General features: G+C 34.5%; 1 protein-coding gene across 1 annotated transcript; it reads left to right on the top strand.

Annotated features, from left to right (window-relative positions):
* Positions 1 to 4,366: 4,366 nt before the first annotated feature.
* On the top strand, positions 4,367 to 7,478 carry LOC121265273 (protein SRG1-like). The gene is made up of 4 exons (XM_041168838.1): positions 4,367 to 4,733; positions 5,820 to 6,073; positions 6,475 to 6,799; positions 7,052 to 7,478. The coding sequence occupies exons 1-4, from the start codon at positions 4,485 to 4,487 to the stop codon at positions 7,292 to 7,294; spliced, it is 1,071 nt and encodes a 356-aa protein (XP_041024772.1). The 5' UTR covers positions 4,367 to 4,484; the 3' UTR covers positions 7,295 to 7,478.
* Positions 7,479 to 16,501: the final 9,023 nt, after the last annotated feature.

Genomic DNA, 16,501 nt, shown 5'->3' with positions numbered 1-16,501 from the left:
CAATATTTTATAATTTTATTTCTTAAATTCTAAGATTTTTATTACTTTGACATGACTTCAAGATGTGGGGATCATGAGTTTTCAAATTTTTTTTATTTTTTTTTATTTATTTGTGAGGAAAATTAATGTTGGAATGTTTTTGTAGTTGATAAATCATGGGGTGAGCAGTTCCCTGTTGGAAAAGGTGAAATCTGGCATTCAAGAACTATTTAATATAGATATAGAAGAGAAAAAGAAGTATTGGCAAGGTGAAGGAGAAGGAAAGGTTGAGGGATTTGGACAGAACTTTGTTGTTTCAAAGGAGCAAAAGCTGGACTGGGGTGATATGTTCTTCCTTATAACCCTTCCCACCTATCTCAGGAAGCCCCACTTATTCCCTCAACTTCCTCTCCCGCTCAGGTCATCTGATCTCCCTTCTTCACGCTCATGCTTGCATGCAGATTTTTTGAAACAAATAAATAAAGAGTAATGTAAGATACAGTTATGAATTGTGTAAGTACCACGCACTCTTTTTGAAAAAAAGTAGAGTCCACCATTAAAAAATTAATTTTTTAATATGGATCTCATATTTATTCATTTTTTTTAAAGGAGTGCATGACGTTTGCGCACTCCATAACAGCAAATATCATTTTTCTTTCTTTAATGGAGAAAACATTAAGGATCTGTTTGGAAACATAATTATTATCAAATATTTTCAAAATATTTTATTACTATTTACAAACTATTCATTACTATTCTCACTACTCTTAAAATTGTTTAAACGTAGTAAAAGACTTCTCAATTATAAAACGTTGGGAACATCTAAATTGTTTAATATAAAATATTCGATTTTTTACAGCCATTAATGATCTTGTGATTCAATCAAACTATATATCTTTCAATCTTCGGGCTGAAGGAAATGAAAAGATCAAGTTTGTAAGCAGAGATTACTTGGAAGCTTACTCGGCAGAGCTGAAAAGTCTTGCCATGAAAATCCTAGATCAGATGGCCAAAGCTCTAAGAATGGAAACTAATGACATGTGGTGCCTATTTGAAGAAGGGATGCACTCAATGAGGATGAGCTACTATCCTCCTTGTCCACAACCAGAGCTTTCCATTGGCTTAACCGCTCACCCCGATGCTTCAGGCCTAACAATCCTCCTCCAACTCAATGAAATGGAAGGTCTCTAGGTTAGAAAAGATGGAACGTGGATCCCTGTTAAACCCCTTCCCAATGCTTTTATCGTCAACATTGGAGACGTTTCGGAGGTAAATCTTGAAGACTTGTATTACGCTTAAGTTCTTTTACATTACACATAAACAGTTCTAATGATTCGGAAAGAGGCGGACAAAATATATGAATCCCATATCATAGAATGTTATCTGTAAAAACTATCTATTAAATGCAATAAAATTCATCAGGCCGCAGTGTGCGTCATATATACATATATATATATATATATATGTCTTTCTTACGGTAAAAAAGTGTTTGATTAATCTAGTTTTCAGTTGTTGGTTAATTCCCATGCATGAATGGTTTTGCAGATTGTGACGAATGGTAACTACCGTAGTATCGAGCATCGTGTGACTGTGAACTCCGAAAAGGAGAGGCTGTCGATAGCCACATTTTTAAGCCCAAAACTAGAAGGAGATTTCGGTCCGGCGCCAAGCCTTTTGAATGCAGAGTCACTGGCATTGTTCAAAAGAATAAGAGCAATAGATTACTTGAAGGGTTTTACGTCACGCAAACTCGACGGGAAGTCATACATCGATGCTATGAGGGTCTAAGCAATGAGGCCAAAAATGCATGCTCTTCAGAGAATAAGTTTGAGTATATATATACTCGAGCCAGATTTAAAATAAACGAAATGTTCATGCTATATTATTAATTACTTTGTTTTGCCAAGGTGGGACCAACAGAAATTTGTAATTCTATTTCTACGGTTATAAATATTAGATCTATGCCCTCCATAATTTCTAGGATATTCTAGCTAGTACTATGCATATCTCATTAAGTCACAATCATTTTTTTTCTTAAAATCAAATTAAGAAAGGATTTTACAACTATTGACGTGGCACATTTAAAGTACTATAAATATGCAGTGGTATTCTAAATCTTATCATTTCCGTCAAAACTATTGACATGGCACATTCAACAAAGGATTTTTTTTTTTGAGGAATTATCCCGTGCATTGCTCATTTTTTACAATGCAGCTGCTAGGGCCATCAACAAATCCCATAAGGATTTCTAGCATCAGTGCAAATTATTTATTTATTTTTTATTCTTTAAAACATTTTTTATATTTTTTTTAAATAAAAATAAAGAAAACAAATATTAAAAAAAAAAATACATTCAGTAGCTTTCATCGTGGGATTCCTTGGTGGATACATGATTCCATCACCGGTTATGCTACTCATCTTTCAACACCATACACCATACACAATACAAGATAAAGTAGTTTTCACGGCTACATTTATTTGCGCCGGCTAAAAATAGTTGCAAAAAGCCCACTTCCACTGTTTGGGTGGAAACCTTCCAAAAAATTGCCATGAAAAAAGTCATTTTTTCGATTTTATCACCGAAATGAAATTGATCAAAACAACGCGATTTGGACTGTTGGGTTGCAAAAATCTCAGCGATTAAAAATGTCTTCGCGAGAAATATAGTTTCGGCAATTCTAGTCATCGGAAATATGATTGCAGGAAATATGTCGGTAGCATACAACTAATTGCAAGAATTTATAGTACTTTTATGACGACTATTCTCGCCACAAAAGGTTTGATTTAAAATAGACAAATCTTTCTTTTTCCTCTCTCTGGCACTCTGCTTCTCTTTCTCTCTCGCTCTGTTCCTTTTCCCCATTTCCAAAAAAGCCAAGCCCTAACCCTAATGCTTCCAACCCTCTGCCTACTTTTTTCTTCTAACTATGTTCCTCTTTCTCTCTTGTTACACTGAGACTGGGATGGGTCAGGGCCTTTGTGGTTTGTGAAGGAGAAACACATACTAAAACGAAAAGAAAAGAGAACGAAAAACTATGCTGAGACTGGGATCACCATAATGTGTTCCTCTTTTATTAGACCTAATAAAACACAAATGAAAACCAAAGTTTAGAATTAAAAATAAATAAGTAAATGGCATAAATTCATATTTCGTTGGATTATATTTTCATTGTTAAAAGGCATAAATTCTTTAAAATAAAAACTTTAGAATTAAAAATAAAGGAAAAAAAAGACATTGAACCGTTCGGCCACTCTACATGAAATGTGAAATCTAGATTTTACATTAGTAAAATATACACATACAACTTTTTTTATAACCCTTTATATAATCCTATCTTAAATGACGAACTTTTTTAATTAAATAACTTCTAAAAATACTATAGTTTTTTAGAAATACCCTTAATTTAAACCATAATTATATAAAAATTTGTAAAAAAATAATTATATATATACCATTAATCCATACACTAAACCTGACAATAACCACACTTAAAAAAAGGTCGAACGGATATAGATCTCAAAGTTGTGTTTGGATATGAGATGGTCTCAGATGATTTGACTTGATATGTGAATAGTAGTATTTTATGTAGGTCTTACTAAAATGTATTTGAATATAAATAAGTTGAGATATATATTTGAATATATAAAATAAATTGAGATAAGTTTTAATTTTTTATAAACAATTAAAAAAGTATTAAATCTCATTAATTATTGTTTTATCAATAATTAATTTTAGATGATTTAAGGTGATGTTGACGTCCAAAGATAGTCTTGCCTTTAATCAATAATTAATTTCAGTGACTTAAGGTGATGTTGACGTCCAAAGATAGTCGTGCCCTCAATCAAAGATAGTCTTGCCTTTAATCAATAATTAATTTCAGATGACTTAAGGTGATGTTGACGTCCAAAGATAGTCGTGCCCTCAATCAATAATTAATTTCAGATGAATTAAGGTGATGTTGACGTCCAAAGATAGTCGTGCCCTCAATCAAAGATAGTCTTGCCTTTAATCAATAATTAATTTCAGATGACTTAAGGTGATGTTGACGTCCAAAGATAGTCGTGCCCTCAATCAATAATTAATTTCAGATGACTTAAGGTGATGTTGACGTCCAAAGATAGTCTTGCCCTTAAATATCTCTCTCTCTTGCACCTAACTTGGACTTTTTCGGTAGAATCACAATAAAAAAAGGTAAATTTTTTGAGCGGGTGTTTTTAAATGAACGGAGAGGTTTCACGTTTTGGGCATGTACATGAATGGCTAAAAAAGGGAGGGTGAGTGCCCACCACTGCGAATAGGGGGGAGGAGTAGGATGGACCCAACGAGTAAAAATGACAATAATAGAATAATAGAATAAGGCACATAGAGCATATATAAAAACACGCGTACATATTCAAAGCATAAAACAAGTTTCGACAGCAATATAGTACTGGTCCCCTTGGCTATTTTGTAATAGGTATAATTCAAGCTCTGTAATTGCCTTTGGACTTCCCATCTCGGATCTATGGAAGCTGAAAAAACGATGTTTGGGAGCTCTCTCCCAGTTCCCTGTGTTCAGGAGCTGGCAAAGAACACGCCAAATGCAGTGCCACCGCGCTATCTGCGGCCCGATCAAGACCGTCCCTTCATATCCAACTCCACATATTTTTCACAACTCCCAGTCATCGACATGCAACTCCTATTTTCTCCAGATTTTATGGACTCTGAGTCGCAGAAATTGCAACTTGCAAGCAAAGAATGGGGTTTCTTCCAGGTCAGTTTGATCTCTCTCTCTCTCTCTTTCTCTCTCTCACACACACACACTCACACACACACACACAAAGAGTTGTAGAATTATAGCATCTGATGATCTGTAACTATTTTCAACCATTAAGGCTTGAATAAGATATCAAACCCGATATTGACTGATCAAGGGTTCGAAGTTTGAAATGATTGAAGAAAAAACGAATCCAAAACACAAGAATGATATTATCACATGCATGAATAAGATATCAAACCGTAGTCATATATGTTTTAGGGCATCTTTCTTAATCATTGAATTTTTCAATGCAAAATTTCATCGAATGATCCGAGAAACACATAGGTTGTAAACAAATTGCAAAGAAAAAAAAAAGGACTAATTGATAAGCTTTGAACTTATGATCTGGAAAAGATAGTGAAAGATGATCTGGAAAATATTTCTTTAAAGAAAAAAGATAAATACCAGTAAAATTGATTGAAGCAGCTGAATAATGAAAGCAAAAGTCAAAGTTAGGAGCGATAGAGAGAGGCTCGGGACCTCTTTCCATTTGTCATTCCTTCTGGGTAGGGTCCGAGGGCCGAGGCTGAATGTGTCAACAATATTTTCTCCTAGCGGCCATGGTTTGTTTTCTTCTGTCTCATTTCCTTTATTTTAATTTTTTTAAAATTTCAATACAAAATATCATAAATAATTTAATTTTTTAAAATTTTAAAACAAAATTATATTAAAAATTTATATTTATTTAACTTTTAACTTTTAACTCTTATCTCATTTCATCTGTATAAACAAACGAGACCTTAATTAATTTAAAAAAATAATTATAAAAAAAAAACATAAATCTATAACTCATATAAAAAAATCTTACTTTTAACGATAACTCTCTCTGTTTCTCTAAATAGAATACACGATACTTACAAATCTTACAACCATATTTAGCATTATTCTAATTTTATAAGTGTGTCAATGCCGGTTTGAGTAATCACCCATAAAATGAAGGGATAAGTTTTGTTTTAATTATTCATTTTAAAACAAATCATATTAAATTTTGTTTCTAATATTTATTTATGAGGAAAATTTAATGTGGAAATGTTTTTACAGTTAATAAATCATGGAGTGAGCAGTTCATTATTGGAGAAGGTAAAATCTGGCATTCAAGAGCTATTTAATATGGATATGGAAGAGAAAAAGAAGTATTGGCAAGGTGAAGGAGAAGGCGAGGTTGAGGGCTTTGGACAGGGCTTTGTTATTTCGGAGGAGCAAAAGCTAGACTGGGGTGACATGTTCAGCCTTATCACCCTTCCCACGTATTTGAGGAAGCCCCACTTGTTCCCTCACCTTCCCCTCCCACTCAGGTCCCATCTCTGTTTTTCACTCCCATGCTTGCATGATTTTTTAAATAGAAATTCTATTTACGTGCTCACACGCCTATTAAAAAAAAGTGAAATGAGTCTGATATGGATTCTTTTAATGGTGGGCTTATTTTTCTTCAAAATGAGTAAGCGTGACTTGCACACTTTAAAAAACTGTATCTACTATTACTTTTTTTTTTAATAAAATAAGTCATTTTGGACATTGAGGCTATCCTAAATTGTTCAAATTTTACTCTATAGTATCAAATCAACTAATTGCCAAGTACTGCATGTAGCTTGATGGCACAAGACCCACATCTCCAAAATGGAGATTATGGGTTCGACCCCCCTCCCCCAATATATAAAAGACCAATATTTTTTATCACTATGGAATCTAATTGCAGAGATAACTTAGAAGCTTACTCAACAGAACTGAAAGATCTGGCCATGAAAATTCTAGATCAAATGGCAAAAGCTCTGAGAATGGAAACTAATGACATGAGGTGCGTATTTGAAGAAGGGATGCAGTCAATGAGGATGAACTACTATCCTCCTTGTCCACAACCAGAGCTTGCCATTGGCTTAAACGCTCACTCCGATGCTTCAGGCCTAACAATCCTCCTCCAACTCAATGAAATGGAAGGTCTCCAAGTTAGAAAAGATGGAACATGGATCCCTGTTAAACCCCTTCCCAATGCTTTTATCGTCAACATTGGAGATGTTTTAGAGGTAAATCTAGGAGATTTGTATTACCCTTAAGTTCTTTTACATTACACATAAACCGTTCTTATGATTCAAAAAGAGACGGACAAAATATATGAATCCCATATCGTAGAATGTTTATTTGTAAAAATTGTCTATTAAATGCAATAAAATTCAACAGGCCGCAGTGTGTATATATATATCTTTCTTACGGTAAAAAATGTGTTTGATTCTAGTTTTCAGTTGTTGGTTAATTCCCATGCATGAATGGTTTGGCAGATTATGACGAATGGTATCTATCGTAGCATCGAGCATCGTGCGACTGTGAACTCAGAAAAGGAGAGGCTGTCGATAGCCACATTTTTAAGCCCAAAACTTGAAGGAGATTTCGGTCCCGCGCCAAGCCTTTTGAATACAGAGTCACCGGCATTGTTCAAAAGAATAGGAGCAGTAGATTACTTCAAGGGTTTTTTGTCACGCAAACTCGACGGGAAGTCATACATCGATGCTATGAGGATCTAAGGAATGAGGCCAAAAATGCATGCTCTTCAGAGAATAAGTTTGAGTATATATACTCGAGCCAGATTTAAAATAAATGAAATGTTCATGCTATATTATTAATTACTTTGTTTTGCCAAAGTGGGACCAACAGAAATTTGTAATTCTATTTCTACGGTAGTAAATATTAGATCTATGCCCTCCATAATTTCTAGGATATTCTAGCTAGTACTATGCATATCTCATTAAGTCACCTTAAAATCAAATTAAAGTGATCATCGATATAAATATGCAGTGGTATTCTATCGATATAAATATGCAGTGGTATTCTATCTTATCATTTCCGTCAAAACTATTGACATGGCACATTCAACAAAGGATTTTTTTTGAGGAATTATCTCGTGCATTGCTATTTTTTACAATGCAGCTGCTAGGGCCATCGAGAAATCTCATAAGGATTTCTACCAACAGTGCAAATTATTTATTTATTTTTTATTCTTTAAAATATTTTTTATGTATTTTTTTATATACAAAAAAATAAAAAACACAATACTAAAAAATAAAGAAAACAAATATTAACAATAACACACATTCGGCAGCTTTCATTGTGGGATTCCTTGGTGGATACATGATTTCCATCACGGGTTATGCTACTTCTTTTTTTTTTTTTCAAACAATAGCTATGCATTTCATTTATAACTGCCGAGTAATACAACTTTGTCACTATCCAAACTTCTTGCTACAATATCTGGTACGTCCTCTATCCAGACAGTTTTTTCTAATAAGCCAAAAGCTAACTTAGCTAAAGTTATATTTTTTTTCTCTGTATGCAAATAGAATTTTCCAATCTGGTCTATTTTTAAAAAAGAACTTTACATCATCAACTAAAGAACCGAAAACTAAATTTTTCTCTTCAAAACCCTTCACTGCCTCTTTCACAACTTTTGCATCTACTTTATTTTTCTACCAACAGTGCAAATTATTTATTTATTTTTTATTCTTTAAAACATTTTTTATTTATTTTTTAAAATAAAAATAAATAAAGAAAATAGATATTAAAAAAAAAAACACATTCGGCAGCTTTCACGGCCACATTTATTTGCGTCGACTAAAAATAGTTGCAAAAAGACCACTTCCACTATTTGGGTGGAAACCTTCCGAATAATCGCCACGAAAAAAGTCATTTTTTCGATTTTATTGCCGAAATGAAATTGACGCAAAACAACACATTTTGGATTGTTGGGTTGCAAAAGTTGGTAGCATACGACTGATTGCAACAATTTATGGTACTTTTGTGACGACTATTCTCGCCACAAAAAGTTTTGATTTAAAATAGACAGACCTTTCATTTTCTGCTCTCTGGTACTCTGTTCCTCTTTCTCTCTCGCTCTGTTCCTTTTCCCCATTTCCAAAAAAGCCAAGCCCTAACCCGAATGCTTCTAACCCTCTACCTACTTTTTTCTTCTAACTTTGTTCCTCTTTCTCTCTCGTTATCTCCTCTTTGCTGGTTCAATTGCAGCTATATTGCATACTCGATACATAATCTATATGCTAAATCAATATCATATACATTTGATAGTGTTTTTACTCATATTTATGTGGGGGGATGTCTTAGATTCAAGGCCACTTATGAAGTGGTGACAGACAGCTCATTTTCTTCTTTAATCTTGATTATTGTTATTTTACTAACTGATATTATTTTTTTAAAATAAAGAGTTAGGAGGGTCCTACTTGAGTGTTCGAAATATGCATGCTGGTTTGGGCTCTTTCACTTCTTTCACATGCTTTCTCATCTTGGTGGAGAATATGTATTCTTCCTTGTCCCATAGCAACCAGAAATGGGAAGACATTGTTATAAGATAGTTTTGTATTTCAATTATAGGTTAGTGGTCTATGGAGGTAATGGGGCCATAGTGTTGTAGACTGGACATTTATACTGGCGGCAGCAGGGGGACCAAGAAATTTTTTATTTGATAATCTACTTTCTGCAATTATTCACTTCACCAACGCTTGTTATAGAAATGATAACTTGAGTTTAATTTCCGGAAACTATTCTTGATTTTTGCAGGAAGTTGTACATGTTTTATGGTATGTAGGTTGTATTAGTTTTAAAGCAGGGCAACTCTTCTCCCACTACTCATATCGCCTATTGATTGATGGAAAAATTAAAATATTGGTGGATCTCTTCGGTTTTCTCTATTATTTTTGGCTTTACATGGATTAAATAATCTCATACATATCTTAGCTTCTGGTGTAGTTGTGTGGGAGGAGAACAAGTTGGTGTTGGTGTGTGGTCGTGCAGTACGTATATTACAACAAAAAAGTTTATAAGATATTTGTAATGACAACTTTCCTCATCTTGTTCTGACATGCTATTGGGTTTGACTATTTTGGTCAGTGTAGTTAGAAATAGTGAAAGATATTGATTTTCATTGCATTCTATATATAAATTGTATTACTTGTAACATTTTATTTTTTTTCATGTTAAAAATTAGTGTTTACGGGTTCTGTTACAAGAAGAGGGTAGCTTGATTAGAGTCCAAATTAAAACTTTGTGTTTATGGGTTCTGTTACAAGAAGAGGATAGCTTGATTAGAGTCCAAATTTGTCTCATACACTCACACGTGCTATTGAGATAATGAGTCTTCTAATGATTAATGTGAAAAGAGTTCTGTGTTGTAGGAGGATGAGTTATTAGTATATAGGTTTTATTGTTATGGTATATAATATCTATGAATTGTTTGATGTGAGTTGCTCCCATTAAATATGGCAGAGTACATGAAAGTTTTATTTTAATTATTTGTCATCTTTCATCAGCTTATGATAGTTTCTTTTGTGCTACGTGTAAGTTGTTTTTTTAGCCTATTTCTACTGTTGGTTTGTGATTGTGCTGGGTGGATGCTTTGATTTTGGTTCTGAAATGGGTTCTGATGGAGGTTGGTCGCTTCTATATGTTGTGGAGATTAGCTACTGTGTGGATTGGAGCTGGTTCTCAATCTCTAATATAGCCAAAAAGTAAATACCCTTGGTAGTTGATCTCTCATGAAAACTAATTTTGGGTTGATTTTTTTTACTTAAAAAAAAAAAATCACACATTTCAATGAAGTAATATTCCTAAATTTTGATGTGAATTTATTTTTGTGCATTCTTAATTGGTTGCAGGAAAGGGAAAGTTGTTGTTGCTTGATGTCAATCACTTTTTTTTAAAGGTAACATTTACCGCCAAAGTCTTCCTCACTTTCATATTGTCATACTATAATACTTCTATTTTTATATTTTTATGTTCAGCTTCCTACATATGGAGAGCAAATACGGTTGTGCTAAAAAAGAACGTAGAGCACTGGCATTGGTTTAGCCAAATGTCAGTGAAAATCATATTTTGAAAAATGTTCACGTAATTTCTGCTACATTGAATTAGCTAAACACAATTCATTTGGAAGATATGTTACTGTAACTTCATCCCTAGAGTCATATATATATATATATATGAAGGGAACTGTAGCATCCTCATTCTAATATTTTATTATTTCTTGTGTTTTCCTTTTCCTTCTCTCTAGTATAACTTCATCCCTATAGTAACTTCATCCCTAAAATTACGATGCATTTTTTTCTTATTAATTATATCTTTATAAAATAATATTAATCATCTTTTTTTTAATATTTTTTAAAATATAAAAATAATTTAGAAATTATTTTTTGCATCTATCTACAATCATGCAAGAATTATAATAATATGAGAAAATATGAATAAACTTTTTATTAATTATTTATAATGTACAAAATAATGCAATAATCTTATCTTATGCTCGTCTGTTTCTTCCTTTGTATTGTGTTTGGTTTTGCTTTTGTGTTTTTTCAGGCCAAATAGAGAGAGAATTGCCAATTAGGACTTTCCGACACTCATTAGCCAACACGCGCCCCACCTAGAGGTTGTCCAGCCACTGATCTTCAAGACCACCAAACACAGCGCCAATCGGAGTGGAGCATTGCCAGCAGTTGAAGATTCGGAGCTCGTCGGCGCGTGGCCTTCACATGCCACCAAGGAGCCTTCTGCCGCTGCAACGAGTGGCTGTTCCGAATCTTGTGACTTTGGATCTTCTAAGATAGACCGTCGGTTTTCCTCCCAGAGTGGCGCATGTACTGCACGTGCCACAACAGCATTTTGTGCATTTTTTTCAATTTTTACAGTGTTTTCACAATGTAATTTATTTTGTGTCCTGTCCTTATTTTTTAGAAAAACTAAAAATCCAAAAACATAGTGCCTTCGGACCTTAGTCCGAATGGAGTGGTCTCCCCCCCCCCCCCCCCTCCCCCTCCGCTTAGGCGATGCTTATGGTGGGGTTGGGTGCTCCATACTCCCTTAGTCGAGGCATGAGGTTTTGTCACCCGGTTATTATTAACTCTGTCGTCTTTAGAGATCTCTTAGACTTAGGTCTTGTCACCCGGTTACTATTAATTCTATCATCTTTACAGATCTCTTAGACTTAGGTATTTAGAGATCTGTCAGTCACAGAAGTGTGCTATGAAGCTATTAACTTTTGTAATTGGCTTGTTTTTAAGTCAACTTTGTATGTCCTCCATTAATAAATGGAATGAGGTCCATTATTATTAAAAAAAAAATTACAAGACAAAAAAATAATAATAATGCAATAATCTTATCTTATAACAAATTATAATATAAGTAATGTTCATCTATATAATTTAATTAAAGAAATATTAATAATTAATAATAATAATATTTTATTATTACAGAGATTGTAATGACTAATCCAATTTAGATTTTAAATTTTGAGTAATTGGCTAAAATAATAATATTGGGTAGACGAATGTTAGGTAACCAAGAAATCCAATGTACTTGCTCCTTGGTCCTATAAACCCATCATGGTTTCAAATGCCTACAGTGCACGTGATTAATTCCTTGCTGCTCTTCATTATTTTGCAAATGTTGAAGGGGGAGATAGATCCCAACTTGTATTTTTACATATTAAAATACTTTGGTGGTTAGCTGAAATTGAGTTGGAATGAGTTGAATTCATTGTTAGTATTGAGGGAACCCATATTGTTTTTTATTTCTGTTAGTCTAGTAATTGGTATACTCAGAATATGAAAAAAAGAAAAAACCTATATGTTTTGGATAGACAGGTCAAATATTCGTTCTCATGTTTTCGTGTTTTAAGCATCAAAATTGATTTTAGCTCATTTTCTGCAATATGTAGGCAAACCTATAATGTGAATGTGTATTATAACTTTTTTTTTTTTTTTTTGTTATATGTATTATGTTTAAGTAACTTATAATATGAATGTGTGTTATATTTTGCTAAGTATTCTGTTTAAGTGAATTTTTTTATGTTACAACCAACATTTTATGGCGACTTTTGATCACCGCAAATAATTTTTGTCTAATAACTTTTTTCTCGTTGCTCATACCACTGGTAATAACTATTTACGGCTACTTATACCCGCCGCAAATATGAAATTTGTCATGTTAGAATATTTTCGGTGAGTTATTTCTACCGTTTACCCTTATTTTTGGCAAAATATATTACGGCAAATAGTCTGCTGGCAACATGTTTTACAGCCTTTTTTGCAGCAAAATTTTAGACTTTTTTCGACAAAATAAATCGCCGGTTAATGTTTTTCAAGACTAATGTTGATTTTCAGCGAGTATGCAAGGCTTTTTCTGGCGAATTGGTATCGCCGGGAAAGTACTTTGTCTTGTACTGTGTATATTTTAAATTTTATTTTATTTTTTACTTTTATTTTATTCTTATTAAACTAATTAAATTATTTAACTTATTATTCATATTTCACGTACATATCAGGACAAGAAGAAAAGTAATTTTACATATAACCGTAAAGTGCGTAACCGTTTTAAAAAAAAATGAAGTTTACTATTAAAAAATTAAGTTTTTTATTCCTTTTTTCAAAGCGATTACGTAACAATTGTACAATTCATATCTTTTCTCTTAAAAAAATGAAAAACATGGTGCGTATTGCTCACTAGACTTATGAAATATGATGTGACCGAGGGTGGGTGGGTGGGCTTTTACCCCAGTTTCCTCATCAGTACGTTATCCCCATGTGCACAATACGCACCACATTTTCTAGCTAGCACTACCGGATCAGCTGTATATGGAAGCGCAAATAACGAGGATTGGGAGCTCTCTCCCAGCTCCCTGTGTTCAGAAGGTTGCAAAGGGCACATCAAGCATTGTCCCGCCACGGTATGTGCGGCCCGATCAAGACCCTCCCTTCATATCCGACTCCACAGCTTTGCCCCAACTCCCAGTCATCGACATGCATCTCCTATTTTCCCAAGATTTTATGGACTCTGAATTGCAGAAGCTGCACTCGGCAAGCAAACAATGGGGTTTCTTCTAGGTCAGTCGTGATCTCTGTCTCTCTCTCTCTCTCTCTCACACACATAACCCCAATTAAAGTATGAATATATGATCTTTGTTGAACTCTTCATAAATGAAGAAATTAGCAACTGATCATTTGATCTATTATATAACTGTTTTGAACCATGAAATGGCTCCTCATGACAAAAGACTTTGTGAGAGTATAATTAAGTACAATCTATAAGACAAAACTCTTGGTTGAAGAGTCATGACCCATATTGACTAGATGGATTCAGGAAAAGATTGAAGAAAAAATGAATCCTTCATCCAAAAATATTTATGAGAGTAGAAGATCATGCATATGACAAGGATTTCAGAGATTTGGAAAGGTAGGTTTACCAAAGATATATATATGGTTTTGATCGTCTTTACGGTCCAATACAAATTTTTAGCAAATGATCAGAGAAACAAATCTTTTGTAAACATGACCATAAAGATCAATAAGGTAAACGCTGATCATGTTTACGGTCATGTTTAAGATCAATTCATTCGGATTATTTTTTGTTTTTTTAATAGGAAATAGGCTTCATTTCATCCATGAAGAAAGTTACAGTTGTGACTAGTCAATACGAAGAAAACTCCGAATACAGGCCAAATTACACATTTGTTATACGCCTCCCCACACACAAATTCCTTTGAGCATTGTCTAAACTTCTAAAAACTCTCATAAGAGAGTATCACTCTCTATATAAAACAGAGATCAAACACATCTCTACCTCCAAAGAAGGAAAGGATATTCCAACCACCCTATCCTCCAAATGATGAGAGGTATCCCAACCACCCCATCCTCCAAAAGAGAGGAGTATCCAACCACCATGTCATAGATATAAGTTTAATAGCCTATTTCTTTTATTCACCCCATCTTCCAAATGAGGAAGGGTATCCAAACACCCTACTATTAAAAGGAGATAAACAAAAGAGAAAATCTTATAAGCGGTCCATCCATCTTGAAAACAGCCTTCTAATAGATTATTGCCACGTAGGCTTTCCATCTGAACTACAATATGACTGAACATCAGAAAATTGGATAAGTAACATCAGGAAATTGGATAAGTAGCACTGCAAAGCTTTCAAAATTTGCTCTCCTTCTTTAAGTCCGAAAATCTGTCTGAATATATTCTTCCTCCCTCCTCTGTGAATTATTCTTGCCCCCAACTGTAGCATTCCCTTCATAGTTTCTGAGAACTTGGCCCCCAATTTCATTGCGATTTCAAATAACACCAAACACCATCCATTATCATCACATCTTAGTTTCCAATGTGAAATTGGGTAGAAATTAAAGACCTTTCTTTCTTACCATGCTCACGAATCCTGCATGCAAAGCTATTATTTTTCTTCACATGTTTTTTCTTCTTCCCCTTTTCTAAATCCTCTTTATCTGCACTTTCCAAGAAAATTCAATCTCTTTCTTGTATTTGGTTGGAGAGAGAGAGAGAGAGAGAGAGAGAGTTGCTTACAGGGTTTTGAAAAAGGAAGAGCCATCTGAGGAAGATGAACTATGAAGCAAGCTGCTGCGTTTAGATAAAGCAGAGTGGCTCTGTGGCTTTGTGTCATATGAATTCGCCCATTCTAAAACTTTTTATTTTTATAATAGAAGCTTAATTTTATTGTAGCAACTCTGTTTGGTTACTGAGAAAAATGGAAAAAATCAAAAGAAACCCAAACCCATATTCCTATGTCTAAATCAGACCCATACAAAAGAGATTTACAAGCAGAAGAGAAGGCAACTTTTACCCACAAAGGTTTGAACGAAACCACTTCCCCAGAATTTGAAAAACCTTACCAAAATCCAGAAAACAGTGAGGAAAAAGCATTTTTTGGAAAAATTAGAATTTAACATTACAGCGTCTAAAGATTTGACTTGTTGATTTATACCTTTTCAATCTTGTATAAATAGAATCTAATGAGTTACGAAGGGGATGTGAACTTCAAAACAGAGTCTACAAACCCATACAAAAAAAATAAAAAATTAGAAGATTATCAAGTAAGTGGCTGAGGGGATGGTGGCACTGGACAGAGAGTGACGAACGACGGTGATAAACAACTCCTAGCCAACGGAATTTGGTGATGAAATCTATGGACAACACTCTTGCGGCTTCAACGATAGCAGGGCTAATGAAGGCTTGAACGACGAAAATATTTCAGGACTAGGTGTGATAATTATCGGGTGTGATAATTTTCAAAATCCTTGGAGTAGAGTTGCTGATGTGACAGCCATTCATTGGATGTTGCTAAAGCCAATACAACAGCCTGACCGACCGATCCAAAGCTGTTCTCTAAACAAAATACAAACACCAAATAAAACCCTGCAAAAAGTAGAGATACACTACACTACAAACAAAACACATGGGCCCAACCTAAACAAAATACATGGGCCCAGCCTATTTGCAAGTGGAAGGGCAGGCCTTAGGGTTTCATCTCTATCTTTGCTACTGCCACCCTTCTTCAATTTTCTTTTTCCTTTTTTCTTTCTTTCTTCCGTCGTCGCCCGATCTACTTCCTCCTTCGCCCGATCTTTCTGCCGCCCATCTCCTTCGCATGAGCTTCGGCAGCCTCCACTAGGGCTTCGAACTTAGGTTCCTCCACCGTCCCTCTCACCCAGCCCCGGCTTTGCCCACCCATCGCATGAACAATGGTCACACGAGCACCCATCGGACAAAACGACTACCCATCACACAAGCATGAACGCATGGCATCCTCACACCTTCCCGTGGCACAAATCGCACCTCGCACGACACAATCGCACCATCACACTGCACAGGACCATCGCACAAATCGCATCGCACTGAACCATCGCACGAGCACCATCACGACACCAACTCATGCGGGC

The sequence above is a fragment of the Juglans microcarpa x Juglans regia genome, chromosome 5D (genome assembly GCF_004785595.1).
Source record: "Juglans microcarpa x Juglans regia isolate MS1-56 chromosome 5D, Jm3101_v1.0, whole genome shotgun sequence".
Classification (NCBI taxonomy): domain Eukaryota; kingdom Viridiplantae; phylum Streptophyta; class Magnoliopsida; order Fagales; family Juglandaceae; genus Juglans; species Juglans microcarpa x Juglans regia.
Note: the sequence above shows the minus strand (reverse complement) of the source record. Positions and strands in the feature narration are given on the sequence as shown.

Excerpts from the sequence above, each read along its gene's own strand:
- LOC121265273 (XM_041168838.1), top strand. The coding sequence starts at position 4,485 with ATGGAAGCTGAAAAAACGATGTTTGGGAGCTCTCTCCCAGTTCCCTGT. Across the intron at positions 6,074-6,474 it reads CACCTTCCCCTCCCACTCAG|AGATAACTTAGAAGCTTACT; the intron begins GTCCCATCTCTG and ends ATCTAATTGCAG. Across the intron at positions 6,800-7,051 it reads ACATTGGAGATGTTTTAGAG|ATTATGACGAATGGTATCTA; the intron begins GTAAATCTAGGA and ends ATGGTTTGGCAG.